The sequence below is a fragment of the Schistocerca nitens genome, chromosome 3, assembly GCF_023898315.1.
Source record: "Schistocerca nitens isolate TAMUIC-IGC-003100 chromosome 3, iqSchNite1.1, whole genome shotgun sequence".
Lineage (NCBI taxonomy): Eukaryota > Metazoa > Arthropoda > Insecta > Orthoptera > Acrididae > Schistocerca > Schistocerca nitens.
Window position 1 is genome coordinate 872552286 of NC_064616.1, and position 26253 is coordinate 872578538.

The 26253-nt window shown below is 39.7% G+C and overlaps 1 protein-coding gene across 2 annotated transcripts in view; it reads right to left on the minus strand.

Moving 5' to 3' along the window:
- LOC126248910 (fizzy-related protein homolog) overlaps window positions 1-26253 on the minus strand; it is a 125173-nt gene that overhangs the window by 34205 nt on the left and 64715 nt on the right. For both annotated transcript variants that reach the window (XM_049950388.1, XM_049950389.1), the window contains exons 8-10: window positions 25080-25212; window positions 23453-23616; window positions 13639-13836 (exon numbers count right to left, since the gene is read on the minus strand). In XM_049950388.1, coding sequence (XP_049806345.1) covers window positions 13639-13836; window positions 23453-23616; window positions 25080-25212 — 495 coding nt within the window. The remainder of the gene's footprint in view (window positions 1-13638; window positions 13837-23452; window positions 23617-25079; window positions 25213-26253) is intronic.

The window sequence follows — 26253 nt, forward strand, 5'->3', positions numbered from 1 at the left end:
ACCAGTAGGTTTGAACAACACACAAGTGTAATGGACATACTTCAGGGACTCAAAGGGAAATCCCTGGAAGGAAGTTGGCATTCTTTTCAAGGAATACTATTGAGAAAATTTAGAGAACCAGTTTTTGAAGCTGACTGCAGAATGATTCTACTGCCACCTACATACATCTCACGTAAGGACCACGAAGATAAGATACAAGAAATTAGGGCTCATATGGAGGCATATAGACACTCGTCTTTCCCACACTCTATTTGCAAGTGGAACATAAAAGGAAACAACTAGTAGTGGTACAGGGTACCTTCCACCATGCACTGTACAGTGGCTTGCAGAGTGTGTATGTGTGTGTGTGTGTGTGTGTGTGTGTGTGTATGTAGGTGTAGATGTAGGTGTAAATGTGGATGCATATGTAGGTGTAAAGTAGATGTTGCCACCACACTTGTCAATGGTGGTACTCTGGGGTAGTGCAGAAATGCGATTCATTGCTGACCACAATCTGATGCCATTTGACAGCAGTCCATGCTTCCAGGTCACGGCACCACTCCCAAAAAGTCATGTGTGTGTGTGTGTGTGTGTGTGTGTGTGTGTGTGTGTGTGTGTGTGTGTGTGTGTGTGTGTTGTTTGGGGAAGGAGACCAGACAGCGAGGTCATCGTTCTCATCGGATTTGGGAAGAACGGGGTAGAAGTCGGCCGTGCCCTTTCACAGGAACCATCCCAGCATTTGCCTGGAGCGATTTAGGGAAATCACGGAAAACCTAAATCAGGATGGCCGGATGCGGGATTGAACCGTCGTCCTCCCGAATGCGAGTCCAGTGTGCTAGCCACTGCGCCACCTCACTCGGTCCCAAAACAGCCATTTGTGTTGTGGTGTAAGGGCAACCTACACATTGGAGGGTAATTCCCAAGTCCGACTGCTGCTACTCTCTGACCAATGGTGCGGTATGACACAGAACGTTGCAAGGGGTCCATTACTCTTCCCAGATGGCAGGTGCATATGTCAATGGGTTATGATGTGCCTGGTGCACAACACGGCAATCCTCCATTGTGGTGGTCTGACTTGGTTGACCAGAACAACGGCAATCAGTATGTCTGTCCTCACATTCCCACATATTTCAACACCAGGCCACGGTCACATGTGATTGCCTCATTTGGATACTCAACCTGCTGGCCAAATGGGGATCCACAATGAGGCCTCTTACAAACTCCGTTATGTACTGATAACTCTATCTCTCATGATTATGTGGCATCTCCACATCTTTCCTAATGAGCCCTCAACATCTGATGGTGATCATGCCCTTATGTTCTCCACTAGATGCCAGTTGCATTGTACGTGTTCGCGAAAGTTGAGACTGGCTGTCCGGCCTTGCCCATTAACCCTGTGTGTAGACAGCTGGCTGTTTCATCAGCAGCGTCCACGCAGGCACACAGGAGGAAGGGTTTACTAGCTATCGGGAGCTCCAATGTTAGGCGCATTCTGGACTCCCTTAGTAAAACAGTCGGCTCAGTATGTATGTCGGGGGGATCTCATCCATGACGTGGAGGAGGCCCTGCACGTGTGTATCGAGGATGCAGGGTGCAGTCATCTGCAAGTTATGGTTCATGGCAGCATCAATGATGCATGTCAGTTCGGTTCTGAGCTATCCTCAGTTCATGTAAGGAGCTGGCGAAAGTGGTGAAAGCTGCTAGTTTTACTCGTGTGGTGCAAGCAGAGCTAACAATTTGCAGTATTGTACCCAGAACTGATCAGGGTCCTTTGGTTTGAAGCCAAGTTGGATGTCTCAATGAGAAGCTCTTTCAGTTCTGTGACTACTGTCTTGACTAGAGCTTTCTAGACATGCATTATGGGGTGAGAATTGTAGGACTCTCCTTGATAGGTCAGGGCACCACACAGGAAGCAGATACTCAGGTAGCAGAGTACTTGTAAAGTGAACTTGCATACAAAGCAAACGGACTTAAGAGTGTCAAAATTTTAAAAGTAGATTTCTGATTGATTCGTAACATTTCTGAATTCACTGCTCACCAGGAAAGTTGTCACATTCAAATTATTCTCGGAGCGAAGCCCTGGATGAAACCCAAAGCAAAAAGCTTTGAAATATTTAATGAGGCAGGGAATGTATATTGAAAAGACAGGGTAAAGGATGTAAGAGGGGAAGGTTTACTGAAGTCAACAAAAGTTTTGACTCTATTAAGGTTGAAATTGAGTCTGTGAAGTTACCTAAACATGAGTAGGCAGCCTAGGTGAACTCAAGCTAATCATTGGATGTTTTTACTGGCCACCTGAATTTGCCATAATAGTTGTAGAATCCTTCAAAGAAAGTCTATACTCACTAATGCTGAAATACTCCAATCATAAAATATTATATGAACAGTCCTGGGGAAAAACCTGATAAGTCCAAAATTCCAAAATTTCTGTTTTTTTCATAATTTAATAGACCAGCCTGTGTAGTTTTAGCTGGTTTTACAGAACTGGTCAAAAACCTGATGAGTCACGAGATATTCTGATATCTTGTAAGCATGTGCAGGTGAAAAACATTATAAGTCCACTCAAAACAGGGTAATATCCTGACAAGTCCAGAGAATGCAACGATAAAATTTTATGACTTAATGACTCCCAGACGGCACAGGTCTTTTTTCACTAATGTTATCGTTGTTTTATCATTGTTGCCACAGTCATTGTTGTGTATAAGTTGACCGTTGTTGTTGTTAGCTTTGTGGAGTTAGTGAAGGAAGTTAGATCTAGCATTGCATTCTGTCAGTATAAAATGAAATAAGAAGATAGTGACTCATCTACTTGCATTCTACAGTTTTCTTAAACTATAGAATGTCATCAAAGAAGCTGACAAAGAAAAAGAAGTATGGTCGCGTTAGAGATGCCTCCAAACGTTTAAGATTGCAGTCACATGAAACAGGAGAACCATGTTAGTGCAAAAACAATTGTTTTGATATTGTCAGTGATGAAAATATAAGGAATATTATTAATAACATGAACCACTTTCAAAATCATGATGAAATAAACCTCTATTTAAGTGATGTAATCACAGTTGTCCCTGTATAGCGCAGGTGTCCTAGAAGAGAAGAGCAGGAAGCAAAGTTTCGTGATGCATCATATAAATTCAGTGTTTGTATTACCATTAATGGAAGTGTCCAAGAAGTACATGTGTGCAAGCAAGCATTTATGTCATTACATGGAATAAAGATGAGCAAGGTAATCATTTACTGAAGAAACTTATATCTGGAGACCATCCTTTACAAGACGGCCAAGGGAAACACAGATCTCGCCTACAGGCTTTGAAAGATCAAACACATGCAATAATAAGAGGGCACATTAAATCATTTAAAGGTCACAAGAGCCACTACAGTTTGATGAAGTCAAAAAAATTTACCTACTAGAGTCTTTGAATATTAAAAAAATGTTCCATGTGTTCAAGGAGAAGTTCCAGGATCAGAATGTGTCGTGTGAAACATACCGCACTATATTCAATTCAGATTTCAATATAAGTTTTGGATATTCACGATCTGATACTTGTGGCTCCTGTGATGAGTATCAAGCCAAGAAGAAAAATTTGGAGAAGGAACTGACTTTAACATCATCTGTTGCAAATAAAGAAAGGCTTCATTCTGAACTTCGATCCAATGAAATAGCCCATGAATTGCATCTCAGAAAACAAAAAGTGTTCTATGACAGGAAAAAAAGGCAAAAATGGAATGTCAAAAAAATCCATCAAAAGTTGCAATTACGATGGGCTATAGCAAAAACTTTCCTTGTCCAAATATAAAGGCAAATGAAGTTCATAATAAACGACAGCTTTCTGTTTTTATATTCAATGTTCATGTTTTGGCAACAGGGGACAGCTATTTTTAAATGTATCCAGAGAGCACAGGCCGAAAAGGGGCGGACAAAGTTTCATCATTCATCATTTTGTGCACAATTTTGTAAATTCAGAAGTCAGACATCTGGAGATCTTCTGTGACTCCTGTGGAGGGCGAAACAAGAATGCCACTGTGTTCAGATTTCTTCACCATCTGGTCCATACAGAAAAACGATTGGACTAAGTAAAGATGACATTCCCCATAAGAGGTCATTTGTACCTCGAATGTGATAAAAATATTGGTATAATAGACCAAAGTCAGGAATGTCAAATTCCAAAGGTCTGGTGTCAGGTTTTTCAGAATTCACGCACACACCCTTCGCCTTTTGTCGTCATTGATGTTGAGGAGCAACCAGAGATACTCAAATGCTGGACAGAGCATCTGGATAATACAATATACAAGAAGAAACTCCCTTTCCAGACCAGGCCAATAAGAGAATTGGAAGTCACACAACACCATACAGCACTGGTTCGATACAGAGGAAGCTACAATGGAGCATATGAGCAAGCTTCATTACTTCTTCGTGGAAAGAAAGGACAAGATACCAGCCTGAAAGGAGGCAAGTTCAGCCTACCCTGTGATAAATATGAAGGTATAGTAATTCTTTTACAGCAATATGATCTGAAAGTTTTTTTTAGTAGTATGCATATAGCTATTTAAATTAAGGGATTCTGATTTTTTGCAGGTGATCTTAAAATATCTGCTGAGAAATACAGAGATTTACAAGACTTGAAAAGATTTTGCCGCAGTGAAGTGCAAGTGAGTTTTGATCGTCTCTTGCATTAATCCACCATCGAAAAAGCACAGGCCCTTTAATAGAAGATTATTAAATGATTATATGAGATAATTTGTTGTAACATGAATTTGAAATCTTGTAGTTAACCTGCAATATGTTATGGACTTGTCATATTTTTCCTCTGTACAACCTGCCTTCGAAATAAAAATGCATCATATTATTGTAAATCCTATTCAGATGTGTATAATTTCAGTAGTACTCTTTCTCTGAAAGACATATCAAGGTCTAAAACAAAAACGAAGAATATAACTTGAAAAACTAAAATTTTAAGTGACTTGAAAGTTTAAATTTCGTCTCCTGAAAAAAATAAGAATTGTGACTTATCAGGATTTTCCCCTGCACTCTTCATATGAAAGTGACTTTAACCTACTGTGTCTAGACTGGAACCTCTATGGATTCATGGCCTTTGGCACAGACAGACAATTTTTTTGAAGTAGTTCTGAACATATTTTCCGAAAAATGTGTTGAGCAACTAGTTCAACAACCTATATGCACTGGAAATATTTCACACCTTGCAGCTACAAACAAATCTGTCTTAATGACAGTGTCAGTAAAGAGACAGGGATTATTGGTAATGGTTGCTTAAGTTAATAAACCAACAAGAAGGAGGCCAGGGGAGTATTTATGCTGGAAACAACAGATAAGCAGTTGTTAATATCCTACTTACACAAGAATGGACATCATTTAGTTCCACTATGATGGACATAAGAGGAATTATGGGCATACTTTAAATCGATTGTAAATTACATAAATTTTTATTTGTGGGACATCCACAACTGTTCTGCAACATGATCATGGGAAACAAATCCCCAGAGTTGTAAAATGCTTTTATTGATCGAAGTTTTACAAGACAGAAGTTGGTATACACTATCACGATTACAGGGTCTTGGCCCCATTGTCAGGTGTATCTGCAATCTAAAGTAAAACAATAGTTGTAACTTACTCACTTACACAATTTTAAAAAATTAAACTTTAGAAAGTAAAAAATCAGATGAAATTATTAAAAAAAAGAGCCTATTTAGCAGTCATAAGACATCATGCCCATACCCAAACAATTAGTAGGCACACATCTACTGTAGGTGGACTGTCGTAACAGCATCCCAAATTGTGGTTGCGAAGAACCCCAACTTACAAGTGCAGCCTGGGAAAAAGCCTCTTGTTCCAACATTGCCACAGGGAACGCGTGCAGTCTACAAAACTGAAGTAACCATAGGGCATTAGGTGGAAGTCACATTCTAGACCAAAGCTGAACTAAATAACAGTCCTGCACTGCAGAAAGGAAATGAACTATAATCCTGAAATGGCAAACCACAAGAAAAAGGCAGTAGCATTCGAGGCAAACACTTACCAAACGCTGATACAACACACCTGTGTGATCCATGTGGCTACAGCAAGAGGACTGAGCAGTAACGTTGCGGGCTGTATGTGTCATAAACATCGTGAAGCAGGTGCATAACACAGCATGAAGAGGAGCTAAGGCACACGTATGTACGAAAGCCGAAAAAAGATTACAGAAGAAAGTAATGGCAGTCCAGTATGAGAGATGTTAGTCTTAACAGGCATATAGGAAAAAGCAGCATGGCTAATAACATAAGAAGTGCAACAGAGGAAAAGATCCATGACACGGAATGTAAATATAATAGCATTAGCCAAAGGTCAAAATGCATAAAAAAATGCCAAAATCTGCATCCAGTAACAGAAAAGCCCAAACATAACAAATGACAGATTGTGAACCCATGAAATTAAATGGTAAAACATTTAAAAAATTAAAAAAAGTTTTACACAATTCAAAAAATTTAAAAATATGTAGTAGTTCAAGTATTCATTGTATCGAGCGTCTGAAATGTGATTACCACTATGTTGGACAAACTGGCAGACATTGTCAGACTAGTTTTAAGAGGCACTGTAACATTAAAAAGCCCAAATCGGCAATGTCTGTGCACTTAGCATTAAATAATCATAAACTAGGGGATATAAAGGAGGATCTTTCCATACTTCACTTTTATCCCAAAGGCTTGACTTTACACATGTTGGAAGAGATCAAGGTTTTCAAATGTAGATTGAACAATTCAGATACTGCTCGTAACGAGGAAGTGAAGCTCAAACATAAAAATCTCTTGAATAAGTTTGTACAACACTTTCCACTTTCAATAGTAGAATTTGAATGTGGCTTACTATCTTCTTTGCTCCTATTTCTTAACCTCGCCACAGCCCCTTCATCTGCATCCTGTATACTTTTTATTGTAATAACATCAGACGGTTAATTACTGTAAGAAAATTTAGTTCTTAATTTTTTAAATTGTTTACATTTTTTTCATCTTTTTAATATTTGACTTTTTGATTTCATTGGTTTACCACCTGTCATTTGTTATGTTTGGGCTTTTCTGCTACTGGATGCACACAATTTGGGATGCTATTATCGCAGTCCACCTACAGCAGATGTTTGCCTACTAGATGTTCAGGCATGGACATGATGTCCTACTCTGCTAGGTAGACTATTTTTTAATCATTTCATCTGATTTTTTTAGTTTCTAAATTTTAACTTTTTAAATTTCCTATTTGTCTTAAGAAGTAGGTTACAACTGTTGTTTTATTTTAGATTTAAAATTCACTTGATGATGGGACTAAGACCCCAAAAGCATGATGGTTTATAGTGACTTATGTCTTGCAAAACTTTGGTCAGTAAAAGCATTTTACAACTTTAGTGGATTTCTTTTCCATGAACACGACCATAGATTGTGCTCTGGAGAAGTATATGCCAAGTACATGGATTAAGGGCAGAATAAAAAACCACAGTAGTTTAATAACAAAATTCAGAAAATGCTCAGAAAGCAGAGATTGTTGCAATCTTGAATAAAAAAAGAATGCGGAAATGTTGAAAGACAAAAGAGAGTAAAAATTCATGTGCCTGTAAAATGAGTGTGTGTGACTGTACAACATACATGTCATACCTTTGTGAAGGATATCGCCAAGAATCTGAGAGAATTCTGGTCCTATATAAAATCACTATGCGAATTGAAGGCTTCTATCCACTCACTTGTCGACCAGTCTGGTATGGCAACAGTAGACAGCAAAAGGAAATCTGATGTTTTAAATTTCTTGTTTAAAAAATTATTCATGCAGGTGATTATACACACATACCCATCACACAGACTCCCATATGCAGGACTTAGGCATCCCTGCCACTGTAAAGCACACAGATTAATCTATGGTATTGGCTCATACTTGGGGTGCATTTACTGCGAATCTCTAACCTAGGTGAAAGTTGCAAGAGACTGGAAAAAACTGCAGATGACTTTTGTATATAAGAAGGGCAAAGAACAGAACCGCAAAATTACAGACCAATATCCTTAACATTTATATGCTGCAGATACCTTGAACATATTCTGAGTTTGAATATAATGAATTTCCTTGAGGCAGAAAAACTTCTGTTCACAAATCAGTGCAGATTTAGAAAGCAATGCTTGTATGAAGGCCAGTTCATCATTTTCTCACACGATATCCAGCAAACCACGGGGGAAGGCTAACAGGCAGCTTCTGTATTCCCAGATTTCCGGAAACCATTTGATATGATGCTGCGCTGCAGACTGTTAACTAAGATCTGAGCATACGGAACAGGTTCTTAGATACGTGATTGGCTCATAGACTTCTTAAATAATAGAACCCACTATGCTGTCCTCGATGACTAGTGTTCATCAGAGACAAGGGTATACTCAGGAGTGCACCAGGTAAGTGTGATAGGATCACTCTTGTTTTCTAATACATAAATTACAACAGAAGTATATTCTTAGTTTAAGAATATAACAGGATAGGAAAATGGAAGGAATAAACAACAGCAAAAGGTAGTAGCAAAAGAAAACTGGAATAAGATCTATACCATTAAATACCGTGTTACAGAACTCACAGTGCACATAATTTGTCTCTGGTCAATTATATTTAAATAGCGCAGTTTTTGTGGTGTTCATTCTCACATAACCCTAAGACATTTGTCCATTATAAAATGTCTTTCTGCATCTACATAGATACTCCACAAGCCACTGTACAGTATATGGCAGAGGGTGTTTTGTACTAACATTAGTGATTTTCTCTACTATTCTATTTGCATATAAAGTGAGGGAAAAATTACAGTCAGAATGTCTCCGTATGTACTCCAATCTCTTTAACCTCATTCTCACAGTCCCTGTGTGACATACACACATAGCAGAATTACCGCACAGTCCTCCTCAAATATCGGTCTTCTAATTTTATCCAACAAGTTTTTGTGAGAACAAACAACACTGCCTTTTTTTCCATCGATTTTCACTTGAATCCCCTGAGCACCACTATTACTCTTCTGTGTGAACTATGTACACTTATTGTGACAGACACTGATGTTGTGGAACAACACTCTACAAGTGGTTGCATTCCCAGAAACCTGATTTGGTAATGCATTTTTAAATAGAGAATTTAATAGTTTGGTTTTATGTCTGTTGTACTCAGCTTCAACACAATTCTGATCCAGGAGAAATAATATAGATAGTTTTGATTTGTTTACTGGCTTTACGTATGACCATAACTTCCTTGGGGTTTCTGATAAATCTTCATCATGATATTACTATGGAAATTGTTGTTCTAATGGATAATGAGTCCCATTAAGTTTTACCATTGTTTCTTACATTCTCTTTTGTAGTACGAGCACAATGATTTCTGTTTTCACAACATACTACAACTGATACTATTAAAGCAAGATGTAGTTCAGCACCTAGTGTAAGTATTTATGTAACGCGAAGTTTATGATGTGTCTGAGCTTGAACCATATCTTTCACACTTCTTAAATTTTTAACTAAACGTTCCCAATTTATCTTTGAAGATGATTTTGGTGGTTGTCTAGCAATTGTACTACACACAGCACTCTTCAAGATTTCTCAAACTTTCTGTTTTTACTGACCATCATTACTAGAGCAACATCATGGTCATAATTTCCATCTCTTTTATGACACCCTTGGAAATGTCATGCCTGCTTGTAGCCAGGAAGCCTAAAATATCTCTCTGTCACATGTGGGCTACTGGACTTTCTGTTTAAGGCAGTTGTCTAACAATGCAGTCACACAAGTATTTCACAACACTGTATGTAGGTGTAACTTTACCAGCAGCTGCCTGTTCAGTATTATGTCACAAGACTATGCATGTACAAGGGTGGACAAAAATATGGAAACACCAAAAACACATCATGTTACCATGCCTAATATGGTGTAACAAAACCGTTGGCATTAACAAAGGCTTCCAGTCATCTCAGAATGGATAAGTACATGTCCTGTGTTGTTTTCAAATGAATTTTATACCATTATTCCTAAAAACTAGTGGCAAGTTCAGATAACAATGAAGGAGGTGGATAACAATCATGCACCCTTCTCTCCAAAGTAGAGCACAAAGGCTCAAGAACATTGAGATCTGGAGACTGTGGTGGCCAGGTGATACACATCCTCATGCTGACAAAATCAATCCTGAGCAATGAGAGCTGTGTGAGCATGGGCTCTGTCTTCGAACACATCATCGCCATTTGGGAACAAACACTGTACCCTAAGGTGATGTTGATCCCTGGAGTTCCCAGTTTATGGAGCTACCTTCATGTTGTTTTTGTGCTAACAGGGTGCATGAATAAGACATTCAGTTTTTAATGACTTTTACAGCTGTCATTCTCTTAGTTTTCATCACAATCCACTTCAATAACCATCTCTCATGACCGCTCAACACACACTTTTGTCCATGCTGTGCCTTAGCAGGTGATGTTTTTCCACTTTCCCAGTATGTGGTACAAACCTTTGATACAGTACATCTTGAAACATCAAAAACTTTGGCTACCTTTGTTATGGAGGCATCTACCATACAAACACCAACCATTTGCCCATGTTTGAAGTCACTTAGCTCTGACATAATGCACTCACAACTACACAGAATACTGTTCTGATGATGACTGATGCCTGCAACATATTGACAACATTGTGCAGGTGCCATTCATGCTGAAATACAACATCGCAACCTGCAGGCTTGGCTAGCATCTGTATTTATGTTCAAGCAAGCATTCCTCAACATGTTTCCATATTTTTGCCCAACCTCTGTATATCTTTCACACTCGCTATAGAGAAAATTAAAAACTCCCTCTACTCTTCCTGTATGATTGCGGCATTACTGTGCTATCAAATTTAGCCCATCTTGGGACAACTCTTATGACCAATTTGTCAGTACCTGGTGGCTGATGAATTTGGGTCCACACAACTTTTTACTCTTGTCCAAATGAGGCAGCTTTGCTACACCTAATGACATTCTTCCTCTCAGGGAGTCTACATGAGCTGATACATATTTAAAAAATAAAGCATCCAATGGAAAACAAACCTCTATAGAAACAATTTACTAAAAAAGATGTCAAAGATGAGTGGACAATAAAAGATATCTCTGGCTCCTTCAAGAATGACTGTGGATGTAAGGAGTCATTCATTTCAAGACCTTATGAAGCAACAGCCCAGGTGGAGTATTTTATCATCATTTTATCATCATAGGTCCAGAACAAGAATGTTTATTGATTATCTGAGTGATCCAGGTAATTTTCTGGATGATATCAATGAGGCAATTGTAGCGCATACTACCAATTACAGAAATCTTCAGTTGTTTGTTCTGTTTTCAACAATGAAACACATTCATCTGGAGACATTGGTTAGAGATGAGTACATGATACGGAAGTTATGGCAAGTGTGACAAAGGAAACTGACTTTTGGAAATATATTTTTTGTAGATATAACTGTGAAACAGGCCTCTAGAACATAAATAAACATTGATGAAATATGCATACAATCTGCAAAGGATCATATGAATTGTTGTACAGCAATCTATGAAATGATAAAATTGTACTGTGGCCCAAAGTCAAGGAAGGAAACTGCAAGTTTTTTATCTCTTGGACACTGAGGCTATTACTGGCATAGCACAAGTTCAGTAGGACAATGACTGGGCAGGAAATTCATCACAATCCGCTTCAAATAAGTTGTTTCTGCATTCATCTACATCTACATCTACATCTATACTCCGCGAGCCACCTTACGGTGTGTGGCGGAGGGTACTTATTGTACCACTATCTGATCCCCCCTTCCCTGTTCCATTCACGAATTGTGCGTGGGAAGAACGACTGCTTGTAAGTCTCCGTATTTGCTCTAATTTCTCGGATCTTTTCGTTGTGATCATTACGCGAGATATATGTGGGCGGTAGTAATATGTTGCCCATCTCTTCCCGGAATGTGCTCTCTCGTAATTTCGATAATAAACCTCTCCGTATTGCGTAACGCCTTTCTTGAAGTGTCCGCCACTGGAGCTTGTTCAGCATCTCCGTAACGCTCTCGCGCTGACTAAATGTCCCCATGACGAATCGCGCTGCTTTTCGCTGGATCATGTCTATCTCTTCTATTAATCCAACCTGGTAAGGGTCCCATACTGATGAGCAATACTCAAGAATCGGACGAACAAGCGTTTTGTAAGCTACTTCTTTCGTCGATGAGTCACATTTTCTTAGAATTCTTCCTATGAATCTCAACCTGGCGCCTGCTTTTCCCACTATTTGTTTTATGTGATCATTCCACTTCAGATCGCTCCGGATAGTAACTCCTAAGTATTTTACGGTCGTTACCGCTTCCAATGATTTACCACCTATGGCATAATCGTACTGGAATGGATTTCTGCCCCTATGTATGCGCATTATATTACATTTATCTACGTTTAGGGAAAGCTGCCAGCTGTCACACCATTCATTAATCCTCTGCAGGTCTTCCTGGAGTACGTACGAGTCTTCTGATGTTGCTACTTTCTTGTAGACAACCGTGTCATCTGCAAATAGCCTCACGGAGCTACCGATGTTGTCAACTAAGTCATTTATGTATATTGTAAACAATAAAGGTCCTATCACGCTTCCTTGCGGTACTCCCGAAATTACCTCTACATCTGCAGATTTTGAACCGTTAAGAATGACATGTTGTGTTCTCTCTTCTAGGAAATCCTGAATCCAATCACAAACCTGGTCCGATATTCCGTAAGCACGTATTTTTTTCACTAAACGTAAGTGCGGAAATGATTTAAATAAATTGTGTAAAACCTGTATCAGGATGGCAAGATAAGGATTTGAACCATGTTTCTCCTGCGTGTGAGTGTAGCATTTCCACTACAGCAACATTCTGTTCAGTGGCACGAATTTAGAACACAAAGATGGCACTCATAAATTTGTGCCAAACTAATGATAGTTATGGGAGTACACAAAAGCCTCCAAGGCAGTCATAGAGGTGACAAAAAAGAAAGGAGAGGTGACTGTTGTCACAGCTTTAGTCAAGATGTCAATAAAAATGGCTTTGAAAAGGAAATGAAATGACAACAATGAAATACACATTCAGTTGAACACTAGGAAAGAATATGTTAACAATGAAGAAGCCACATATTGGGATAATTTCTGTAAGAGGTGGCATTTCTGATGGTAGACAGATGGCTGTGACTGTATTTAGAAAGTGTTCTGAGCTATTAGCATATTCAGAGGCTGCAGGTAATCAGTTACAACACTTTTTGGTGTATAAGACAATCAAAATTATGTAACAGAAGAAAAACCTCAATTTTATGAAAAAATAACAACAAATCCACTACATACCCATACTTATAAAAAAAAAAGTACATCTATCTGTTTTTACAGCTTTAAGACAGAACCAGATTCACACACTTTTCTTTCATTTATTGGGTGCTTATTTATTTCCAGAAGCAGCTTGGTCTCTAGTTTATCATAGGACATAAGAATTGAACATTCATTATTTGCATATTCTGAGCTGTTTAATAACACTGCTTTACTAGACAACAATGGATTCATTTTTTATGTAACAAAGATTTTTCACCAATTTTCACACTATTGTAGGCAAGAGAGCAAAAGAAAATATTGTAATCCTTAAAGGAAAACATAAATGCATAACAGTACATACCTTTTGTGACCTTGCTTTGCTGAAAACATTCCAAAACCTCAATGTTTCATCTCCAGCACCAGTAACAATTGCTTCACCATCTGGAGACATTGCTAAATATAATACTCTATATGAATGTCCTGTTAGTTTTGCAACTTGTGTAAGGCTTGGGTATTTCCAGACTAGTATCTGATTCTGGGAATAGCCATGGGTACTAACCTGAAAAAAGAAGAAAATATAAATTATTAGAAGCTTTGAGTAACTGACAGGAACAGACAAAAGAGAAGCTAAACTTGCTAGCATTTGGAATAAATCCTTTCCCGAACTAGAGCGCGCGCATGCACAGCCTCATCCCCTCCCCCCACACACCATTTGTGTCCTTGACATTCTACCAGAACTTTCCTACTATGAATACATACATTTCTATTATTTAATACATCAGAGTTTAACACAGCATTACAAGCAGGGTTCCACATTCTCATAATGTCTGCTTTAGTAAAAGACATATGAAACATTATTTCAACAATGATTTAACGTGGATGTGTCTAGATCCTAATGACTAAAACTAGTGATATCTTTTATGATTGTGTGAGAAGCTGATTATATCTTTCATGTGTAATCATCAACTATTAGAGTTGGCTAAGGACATGCTACATCATAATAACTTTTATCACTTCCTGTCTCTGGATGCTGCCCCTCACTTCAAAATGACCTTCAAATCTTCAGATTCCACCAATCCCTACCCCTCATTAACGTAACATTAGAGAAACAAATGCAAAGGCATCCCTGAACCATTTCTGCTTCCTTTCCAAGAAACTATTACTAAGAAACTAGAACTACCTACACCCTATCACCAAAACTGAAACCCTTTCCCTCCAACATCTGAAAGAGCATTTCAGACACACTAAAATTTTTCCAATTTTCTGATACCCTACTCCTGCCTTATAGTACTACAATATCTATCTTACTGCCCATGAACCCTCTCATTAAGCTCTCCCAGCTCATATCTCTGTTCAACCGTGATTCTCATCCATTCCCACTTAACCACCCCATTGCTAGGTTCCAGGAATTCTATACCTTCAACTTGGTCTCCCTCTTCTTAGACTCTTCTCAGTAACCAAAACCTCTCAACAGAGGAAAAAACATCCATCCACAACCTTAAGGCAGACTCAAATACTTAGGCCCAGCACGGAATTTCCCTCTCCCTCTTCACACCACCACACATTCACCTTACACACACTTTCCGAAATCCATAAACTTAAGCATCCTGGATGCCCCATTGTAGCTGATTACTGTGCTTTAATGGAAAGAATCTTGGCTCTTGTTAACCAACATTTTCAACTCACTGCCCACAGCCAAGTTTCTTAACAGTTTTTAACTCAACAGTTAAGCTCCAATCCAGAGTAGAAATTTCTGATTGGTCAGCCCCACGACTAATTCTGTAACAGCTTTCTGAAATATCATAACTGTCACCAAATAATGTTCCAGAACTGTGTTATTGTGGGCAGCATTTGCACAGTGGAACAGGACTGCACAAACAGGAAATGGCAATATTCTATGAGGGACAGGAAGAGTGTTTTGAAGAAAAAAAAAAAAATTATGTGTATTTGGAATTGTTTTTGAGGCACAATACAGGGTGATTCAAAAAGAATACCACAACTTTAAAAATGTGTATTTAATGAAAGAAACATAATATAACCTTGTGTTATACATCATTACAAAGAGTATTTAAAAAGGTTTTTTTTTCACTCAAAAACAAGTTCAGAGATGTTCAATATGGCCCCCTCCACACACTCGAGCAATATCAACCCGATACTCCAACTCGTTCCACACTCTCTGTAGCATATCATGCGTAACAGTTTGGATAGCTGCTGTTATTTCTCGTTTCAAATCATCAATGGTGGCTGGGAGAGGTGGCCGAAACACCATATCCTTAACATACCCCCATAAGAAAAAATCGCAGGGGGTAAGATCAGGGCTTCTCGGAGGCCAGTGATGAAGTGCTCTGTCACGGGCTGCCTGGCGGCCGATCCATCGCCTCGGGTAGTTGACGTTCAGGTAGTTACGGACAGATAAGTGCCAATGTGGTGGCGCTCCATCCTACTGAAATATGAATTGTTGTGCTTCTTGTTCGAGCTGAGGGAACAGCCAATTCTCTAACATCTCCAGATACTGTAGTCCAGTTACAGTAGCACCTTCGAAGAAAAAGGGACCAAAAACTTTATTGGCTGAAATGGCACAGAAAACGTTCACCTTAGGCGAGTCACATTCATACTGAGTTGTTTCCCGCGGATTCTCAGTGCCCCATATACAGACATTGTGACGGTTGACTTTCCCGTTAGTGTGGAAAGTTGCTTCATCACTAAACACGATCTTTGAAACAAAAGATTCATCTGTTTCCATTTGAGCAAGGATAAAATCACAGAAATCGATTCTTTTAATCTTATCAGCTGCAGACAGTGCTTGAACCAATTTCAGACGATAAGGTTTCATAACTAACCTTTTCTTTTTCGTAGGACTCTCCATACAGTTGATTGTGGAATTTGCAGCTCTCTGCTAGCTCTGCGAGTCGATTTTCCTGGGCTGCGAACAAATGCTTGCTGGACGCGTGCTACATTTTCATCACTCGTTCTCGGCCGTCCAGAACTTTTCCCTTTGCACAAACACCCATTCTCTGTAAACTGTTTATACCAACGTTTAATACACCACCTATCAGGAGGTTTAACACCATACTTCATTCGAAATGCACGCTGAACAACTGTCGTGATTCACTTCTGCCGTACTCAATAACACAAAAAGCTTTCTGTTGAGCGGTCGCCATCTTAGCATCAACTGACGCTGACGCCTAGTCAACAGCGCCTCAAGCGAACAAATGTACAACTAAATGAAACTTTATAGCTCCCTTAATTCGCCAACAGATAGTGCTTAGCTCTGCCTTTTGTCGTTGCAGAGTTTTAAACTCCTAAAGTTGTGGTATTCTTTTTGAATCACCCTGTACTTCTCTCATAGATTATCTTTTTCGATAGGATGTGAATTATATACTGATCACCTACCCTACTTCCTTTATGTCTGTTCTCAGAACAGGATCTGTTTTTCCCTTGCATGGTTGCAAGGACATAGGAAGTAAACAGCAGCTCCTACTGACACTACATGAGTTTGTGGTATAATGGTTAACAATACATAACATCTGGCATTACAATGTTAGAGGATCTTCAGGGTACTGTCTGGGCATGGTGTAGAGCTGTGGCGTGGGTGGGAGCATCTGGTGCCCAGTGATGCTCTGTAGGGCACAACTGGCAACCAGCAAGGCTAGCAGCATCAGTAGTCTGAGGAGCCAGCGGCAGTGTCTTCTGGTGAGGGCAGTGTTGCTCCAGCTGATGGCAAATTTGGCAGACCTGGGATGCAGTGAGGCCAACGGCATCAATGGCCAGCTGGGAGGAAGGCATATGATCAGCTGGCTGTCCTGGATGTGACAATTCCATTGGACGGCACTGGTTTAGAGCCAATGAACCAGGTTGATGTTGGGAGGCATCTGAGACTGATAGGAGCAAGAGGTCTCCTGAGGATGTGGCGATATCGGAAGATGAGGCTCTGACTGTAGAGCTGCAAGCAGTCACCGTAAACGGCCAGAGTGGGAGAACCCTGTATGCTGATGGCCTTGTCACGGCCTATAAAAGCATGCAGACTGATATGAGCATAATCACAAGGCCGTTATGGATCGTGTGCGTACAGATGTGTCTACCCACGTGATTGTATATGAGTAAAGCAGTTTCGCAACTACAGCATTGCTATATGTGGTGTAAAAGCAGTGTAGCAGAATACTGGCACCTCTACAAGAAATGCCTGCGGTCCAGCCACTAGAAAACCAGCAAGGCAATGGCCGGCTACAATAGTTTTGATGGAATGAAACTATGTCACTGAATTCTCAATTGATTGTTTTCTGTGATGTAAGCATAAGTGTAGCCAGCAACTATTTCACTTTACAAGTGAGCTTTAAAAATGCAATAAATTATCACTAACATGGAATTTGCCAATACGGTGTATGTTTACAGCTTCTGTGATGCAGCGCTCTTAAAGGAAGATAGGTATTAACATTCATTTGAGAACTAGGTCATTAGAGATGGAGCACAAGCTCTGATTGGTGAAGGAAACCAGGTGTGTCATTTTCAAAGAAATCAAGTCAGCATCCGCCATAAGTGGGAAATCGTAGAAAATCTAAACCTGGACTGGAAGATAGGATTTCAATTGCCACCCTCCCAAATGTGAGTCCAGTGTGTAACGACTGCACCATCTCACTCAGTTGCAGTGCTCCTGTTGTTGAAGAATAATGTCAGCTCTGTCTGGTATGTCAAAATCCCGACCTTTTTTTTTTCAGAGTTATTGATACACTGAGTAGTAACACTCAGAATACTCACTGTCCATGTTTCATCTGAATGAGGAGTGTGACAAAATGAGCAGGTGTTATTAATATTGTTCTGTGTACTCTTACAAGTAACATGCAATGTGTGTCTGCATGTATACTAAATATTACAAGCAGAAAGTTTGTATTAAATTAACTAACATTTTCACGTTGGGGGACAGCTAAACATTTTGAATTTTGTTACTGATTAAGTTCCAATTATCATGTCCTTGTGTTAATGTAGTTTACTGATGAAGCTACACTTACAATGCTGGCCATTAAAATTGCAGTCCCAGAAAGAACAGAAAATACAAGAGCAGTGAAAGAAGTAGATGATTACATTTGTAGGTGATTTCGGGACGTGCAGAGTGTGGGCTTTTATATATAAAGCTGCTACCTTTGACAGCAACAACGGTTCTAATCCGACTTGGCATAGTAGCTTGTGAGCGGTGGCATGCCAGCCTATTAGTAACTCATGACCAGATGTTTTCAACATGTGAGTGATCTTGAGAACTTGCTGGTCGGGGCAATAAGAGTGGTGCTAGTAGCACCACTATGAGGATGCAAATCAGGTTTGCTTTAAATACACCCTGTAACAGTCATGAGTATTAGTCACGATTGTTTCCCGTAGTTCCTTGGCGAATTTCTTTTCTTTTTGTTTACCATGTCTATTCAATTGGTGGAGCTATTGTTGCCTCAAGCCCTGCCATTCTGGAGTCAGTCAATTCTGGACCTGCTACAGAGCATCTCTCTGCTCACTCAGTTTCTACGGTCTTTCCCACTATGCTTAAGTGGTTGTGATTAGGACCTGTGTTTGGACGCAACATCCAGGATTTTTGTGTGGGGCACGCTCGATCACCTTTTGCCACATTGTTTGCCGCATTTTCATGCCAAGTTGCACTCTGTTCTTGTTCACAGTGTTCTCCAATGGTACAGACACAGCTTTTGCTCATGACTTCATTGGACACTGATCTTCTCATCAGCAGCCCTGTCATGGCTGGCCCTCCTGCCCTCACCAGCCCTGTTGGTACCGACAGCTGCTCTCTCGCCTGTCCTCTCATGACCGACTCTCACCACTGGCCTTCACTTCCAGCACTCACCCCTGCCACAGCCTCTGCAAACATTCCAGCGGCTGGTCCCACCATCCCCATAGCTGCCACTACAGCTGTCCAAATGGCTGCTTCTGCAATCACTTTGGCCCTGTTGTGGCTGGCTTTCTAGATGCTGTTCCTGGCAGGCACCACCCCCACCACTACATCTACAGCCGGCCTTGCCATCTCCGCTAGTGATGTCAATCCTGTCGTGTGTTCTACCAGGCTTTGGGTTGTGACTTCTTGGACACTCGACTGCCACCAATCCTGCCTATGTCTGGCCTTCCTCGCCACCTATGGCAGCCTGATGCGGTTCCCTACACAGAGACAACATGCTTCTTTCATCAGGACCATGTTTTGTGTTCGCTGACTGATTGTCCTGTTGTTTCATTCCAGTCTGCTTTGGTGGCTGCTTGGTGCCTCCTTCCTTTGCTGCACTTCTCTATGAGATGGCTGCACCATCTCTCATGTGTGGGGATGAATCTAGTACTCGTACATGCAGGGCTGGGCCCTAACGTATTTGGGCACCACATTCACGGATGCGCTTCTCTGGCCAGGTGCAGCCCCTGCTTTATCTCAGAATATAGTTTATCAACAGAAGATGCACTGGGCTCTTTGCCATCAAGCCTCCTGCAGCCACCACTATCTCTTGGGGTGCAATCCGTGCCAATATGTGGCGCACAGGTTGCAGTAATTAGCACTACAGTTGCAAGCAAATATTTGTGTCCTCCCGGCTCATCACCGCCTCTGATGATTGTGCACCATGTTATAAAGTGCACCCACTATCCATTACCAAGACGAGCTTTTCATTGTAATCTAGTGTTGACTGTCATCATCTGAAGCTCTACTGAGTGTATACATAGTTAATAAACAAAGAATTATTATTCCAATACATGCTTCCAATTATTAGATGTCACACCACTTTCCTAAGGTTAGCTCAGTTTTCTTATCAAATTCTACCATTTCTGAAAGACATTTCAAATCATTCCAAATTTCTACACTTGAATGAAGCTTACTGAAACCAAAACATTTTTTATTGTTCTCGCTTTCATAAATGGGTAAATTTGAGTTGGTCCATCAAGTAGTTTCATAAAATGTTGCATCTAACATTCTTAAGCGATACTGGTACCTCTCATCTCAGACATTTCACTGAACCCATTAGGCTAATATCCTTTCTCTTCAAAATTTCTGTCAAGTGCAAAGATCTGAAAAAAAAAGTCTGTTGTGATATTTTTTTCACTTCTAAGAAATGGCTTAACCTTCATGACAATGTATTTGGAAAGCGTTGGATTCTCTGGTCAACAAACATACTTTCACAAGTGTGGGAGTCTGTTGAACAGATATTTTGTCCTTACACCCACAGCTAACCAAAATTTATTGCCAAATTTATCTGATTTATTACCCATGTACTGTTTAAATCTGCATATGGCCTTAGTAGGAAAGAGCTGTTAATCAACTGTGATGAAACCATCTCAACCTTTTGACACCAAAGCAAATTTGTCTCTTTTGGGGCTCACTGACCTCCATACTTGATATCAACGTATAAAAGCTTCTCTAAATCTCTCTCTTGATATTGTATCACAAAACAAGTTTGGTCCTCAGTTTTCTGACCCTAAGTTTTGATTCTCTTAGGAGAAAAAATTGAGTGTACAAAACTGAAAGATAAACAAACCAACTATTGTTTCCTAATTGCCCACATGTCTCTTTGCACTGTTTTATTTGTTTCAGCATTGTGCCATTTATGAACAGCCTCCAAGAACTACAAGTAATTTGAATTTTGATGTTTATCAGACCCTGATGTCTGGCATAAAACATATTGCTTTTGTAGCCTTCCAGGTGCATTCAAGATAAGATCCCAAATTCATTCTGTATTGCTTTTTCCCCGATTCCAAATGGCCCACAAAAAGCTGTGAAGGTAAATCACATCTATTTCTTTCTCTGTCATAATGAATGTCATCCCTTCTACAACTACATCTACATCCATACTCCGCAAGCCACCTAACGGTGTGTGGCAGAGGGTACTTTGAGTACCTCTATCGGTTCTCCCTTCTTGAATGCTTTGCAGTTTTTGATGGAGGAATGTGTCTTGCTGCTGTAACAGTCACTGAAGTGACTTCTCCAGACACATAACAACAACTTTCAGTTGATTCAGCACTGCCATGATTATAATCATCATAATAGTTCCTTCTTGCCTTTCAGTTTCACTACTTTCTAACTCATGCTTTGCCATTTGCAGGTGATGTTCTAAATATCGCATTACTTCCTCATCTGACAACTTATCAGCCATTTACAATTTCTTTATCATGACTTACACACAACCAAGCATATTAGGTGTAGGGAGACACAATAATCAGATCAGAAGCTGCAGCATACATTGTAGCACCATTTCACAGTCACTTACAATGCAACTGAAGATTTACAGTACTGACAGGCAACATAGGCACATAAAAAAATATTAAACAGTAGAAACAACCATTGGCACAGTTCTAGTAATACAATGAGAAGTAAGTACAATGAGTATAGTTATAGATTTGTAATTTCTACACTGCAACATCTATTTAAAAGAAATAAATAGTCACAAAAATTGTCATTATACATAGACAAAATTTAAAACAGTCACCTTGACTCCTCCCACTGCTCCAGTGTTAGAAGAGTATCACTAAGTTTAAATTAAGCACAAAGCTGTTAAAGTTCCATCATTTGGTGGAAGTTTGAAATGACATGTCAGACTTGTTCTTTTATTTCATTTCTTCAGATTTTCTTTTTGGAATAACATCAAATTAAGTGAAGAACAAATCAGCTCTACAATAAGTAAATATCATTCTGCCATTGCTGATACAAGTTATTACAGGAAACCAAACAATGGAAAATCCAGGATGGAATAATGACAGTATAATGAAAAGGAAAGAATGCTACTCACCATACGGCGGAGATGCTGAGTCAAGCAAGTATGCTTTTGGTGAAAAAGGCCTTCACTGGAATTAGACAAAAAAAACACACACACACAACTCACTCGTGTGTGTGTGTGTGTGTGTGTGTGTGTGTGTGTGTGTGTGTGTGTGCGCGCGCTTTGCCTAATTCCAATGAAGGTCTTTTTGACAGAAAACTTACTTGTCTGACAGTCTTTCTGTTGTGCCTATCTGCAACTGAACATCTCCACTATATGGTGAGTACCAATCTATCCAACCTATTTAGTTGGTTGGTTGGTTGGTTTTTGGGGGAAGAGACCAAACAGCGAGGTCATCAGTCTCATCGGATTAGGGAAGGACAGGAAAGGAAGTCGGCCGTGCCCTTTCAGAGGAACCATCCCGGCATTTGCCTGGAGCGATTTAGGGAAATCACAGAAAACCTAAATCAGGATGGCCGGACGCGGGATTGAACCATCGTCCTCCCGAATGTGAGTCCAGTGTGCTAACCACTGCGCCACCTCGCTCGGTTCTATCCAACCTATTTAGTCTAGGGTGACAAATCACAGTGAAAGACTATACATATTGCTGTGTCAGGGCAATACGGTTGGGTTGTTTGGGCAAGGACCTCGCAGAAGACATCTCTTCCGACAACTGACACGGGATTGCCATGCTCCGCCCAGCCAGCAGGCATCAATCCCAAGTGCTGCCAGAAGTCACCGCCCCTACGGACCTTTTCTCCTCCACAAGCCAAGTGACCAAAAGTAGTACCAGCAGTGTCCTGGTGCCCAGGTAGTATTTAGGCTCTTGTTCAGGCTACATTCTGGCAGTTCACTTCCAATGAGTTTTGTGAGCCAAGTGCTGATTGTGAAAGCATCCCCACAAGGATTTCACCCTGGAGCTGACGCTACAATGACGTCCATATTGGCCTTCATCTCTGGTAGCTGCCAACTATGTGTGACACCATTCGTGGCTTTTACACCAATACCGTGACCAACAATTGGACTTTGTAATATTTGTCTTTGTTTTTCATCTGTAATATGCTGGACTTAACTTCTATGCATCCCTTTTTGACTTTAATTGTGGCATGCTTAGTGTATGGACCACGGACTTTGGAACTTTCAATTTACTGTGACATTTCCGGGTCTTCTGCCTACAGATATGTTTGATGTTCTTTCAATATTCAAGAAGTGACTTATTTTCAATCATTGTGTTCCAAATTAACTCCCATTGGAGAAGGACGACTGTATGTGTTATTACAGTAAACTTCATATTCATTTTATACCTGGGTATTTTTCCTGTGCCACCTTTGGTGGTCACATCACATATAAATAAAGACAATTTCAGTAATAAATTACATGTTGTTGGTCTTATTTGTGGCACAGGTCATAATCTTGTCACTTTATCCATATTAATATTAACTGCTACTTAACACCTACCAGTTCAGAGGAATGTTTTGACCAGGCTAAGTTGCAGACTTGGGAACCAGTGTCCACACACTGCATTGGCTGTCCAGTAAGAGTATTCCAAAACCTAATGCATCGGTCAGCTGTGCCACCACCACTTGCCAGCAAGCCATGATGATGTGGTGACCATGCAATTGCTGCAATACATTAAAGAAGGGTGCTTGATTAAATTCTATAGACAATTTTATTGTAATTAATCAACAGCATAAGACTTTGGGATTTATTTTATATCTTTTATAGATCCAACAAATTTTACAAAAAAGTCACATCTTTCGGAAAATAGTGTTTTGTGGTATTACATCTAAATTCAGTATGGGTTTTTCGTAACTTGGAACACTGTTGTAACAACATTAAGAAAGAACAAATAACAGATAAAGAAAATGGAAAGTAAAGAGTAGTTCTGCTCTTGTATCCCCCTATGACACTAATGACATAAGACAAAGTATCAGTGTACAGCCTGCTTGCAGACAAAGCCTTCACTGTGTATGTTCATCACTTCAGAGCAGTGGTGCCAATGATGTGTCTAATTGGTCATCCCACTGACTGAGGGCTGCTATTAATGCTCATCTACCACCAGACTTCACCAGTGAGACAAGTTCTCAAATTTACATACTTATCATTGTGTCCATATTGTGGATCACTTATGATCTGGCTGGAAATGTGTTATGCAAGGGCCCTGTTTGGCCTCTGGTTTATTTTCTTGTTGCTGAATGTGTGCACTGGACTTAATATTGAACAGATTACGATTATTTTTTCTGTGTTTGTGACAATAATAAAATAATATCTCACTTGATACTAAAGAGAGAATGAGACTTTCAACTTTGAGTGCAAAGTCATTAATTCATGACAAGATAATGATGTACAGGTTTAGTACTGAAAGTACCCAATCCACCGTTTGACTGGGTTCTGGTCATTGCACCAGCAGCATGAAATCACCCGAGTACATCAAAGTTTTCTTACGGTGAGCTTAAAGATATATAAGTTAAAGATTTGTTTAAAGAAATATTTATTTCCTCACATAATCATATTTATATTTTTAGTAGATTGTTTTGAGGAAATCAGATAGTCACCTTCAGGGTTAAAGATACAAATGAAAACCTCAATACAATATTCTACCTGTTTACATATCTCTTTATTTGAAAACGGGTGCCTATACCATTTTCTTTGGCACTTCAGTGCTGCTTTACAATACACTGTGGAGAAGAGATCTCCACACCCTCATTCTCTTATGGATTTATGGACAGCCCTGCAGGATTCATGGTGTCAATTCTCTCCAGCATTACTTCAGACATTAGTTGCGTCCATGCCACATTGTGTTACGGCACTTCTGCGTGCTCACGGGGGCCCTACACAATATTAGGCAGATGCGCCAATTTCTTTGGCCCTTCAGTTTAGAATAAATAAAACAGCACAAGGTGCATTACATTACATTTATTTGTATTTGTTGCCAGTGACAGTCTTTGCAAAAATGTCCAATGATTAAACTTGAAATAAAGCAAATCAAATTGTTGTGCGGAATGACTTCCCAAAATGATATTGTATTACAAAGCTTTAGGACAATAATATGATCTGAAATTTTAAAATAAATTACAGTAGTTACCTTTTACAGCAGCAAGATGCTCAGTGTATGTCTGAACTGGAGTTAAGGAATGTAGATTCCAAACATATAGTCGGTTATCATTACCTCCTGATGCCAGGTACTGATTATCAGGTGACCACTTTAGACCACAGACCTGAAAAGAATACTGCTGTTTAGTTATCATAACAGAAACAAAGTGTGCTGTGATAACAAAGTGTATTCAATATCCAAAGCCAGAGCAACTGTTACATTTTAAGATATAGCTTCAATGTCATTTGATTTTTTGAAAATAATCACAGCAATGTCAGGAATAGGGCGTAATGAATAAAACAAGACAATTAGCAATCTTAAAATTTTACTAACAACAAACTGCCAGAAAGCAAATTAATGACAGTAAAGATAAGTAGAAGCAACATAATTGACAAAGAACATATTATTTTATGCAACAGAAGACTAAATGTTAAGTAAGACATAGACTTAAAAAATAGTATGCACTTTGTAACCAATAATGACTTAAAATGAGTATGTTATTTCATCAAAGACCAATAAAGGCTAACAAAATACCATATTAAAACTAGAAACAGTTTGTTCTTACACATCAAAGAAAACACTTCCAGGCAGAGCTATTAGGGGGTTTCCAAACATACACTGATCAGCCAAAACATTATGACTACCTATCTAATAGCCAGTATGTCCACCTCTGGCACGGATAATAGTGGTGAAGCGCCACAACATGGAAGCAATGAGGCCTTGGTAGGTCACTGGGGGCAATTGGCACCTCATCTGCACACACACAAATCACCTAATTCCTTTAAACCCTGGAAAGGGAGCAATGAGATCTGATGCCACATTCAATCACATCCCAGATGCATTTGATCGGGTTCAGATTTGGCAAGTTGGGAATCTAGCACATCAATTAGAACTTGCCACTGTGCTCCTCGAACCACTCCATTCACTCTACTGGCCTCATGACATGGGCATTATCTTGTTGAAAAATGTCACTGCTGCCAGGAAACATGATCGTCACAAAGGGGTGTATGTTTGCAACCAGAGTACAGTAACCCTTGGTTGTCGCAGTGCCTTATACAAGCTCCAATAGAACCAAGGATGTCCATGTTAATGTTCCTCAAAGAACAATGCAGCCATGGCCAGCTTGTCTCTGTTCCGCAGTACATGTGTCATGGAGCTGTTTTCT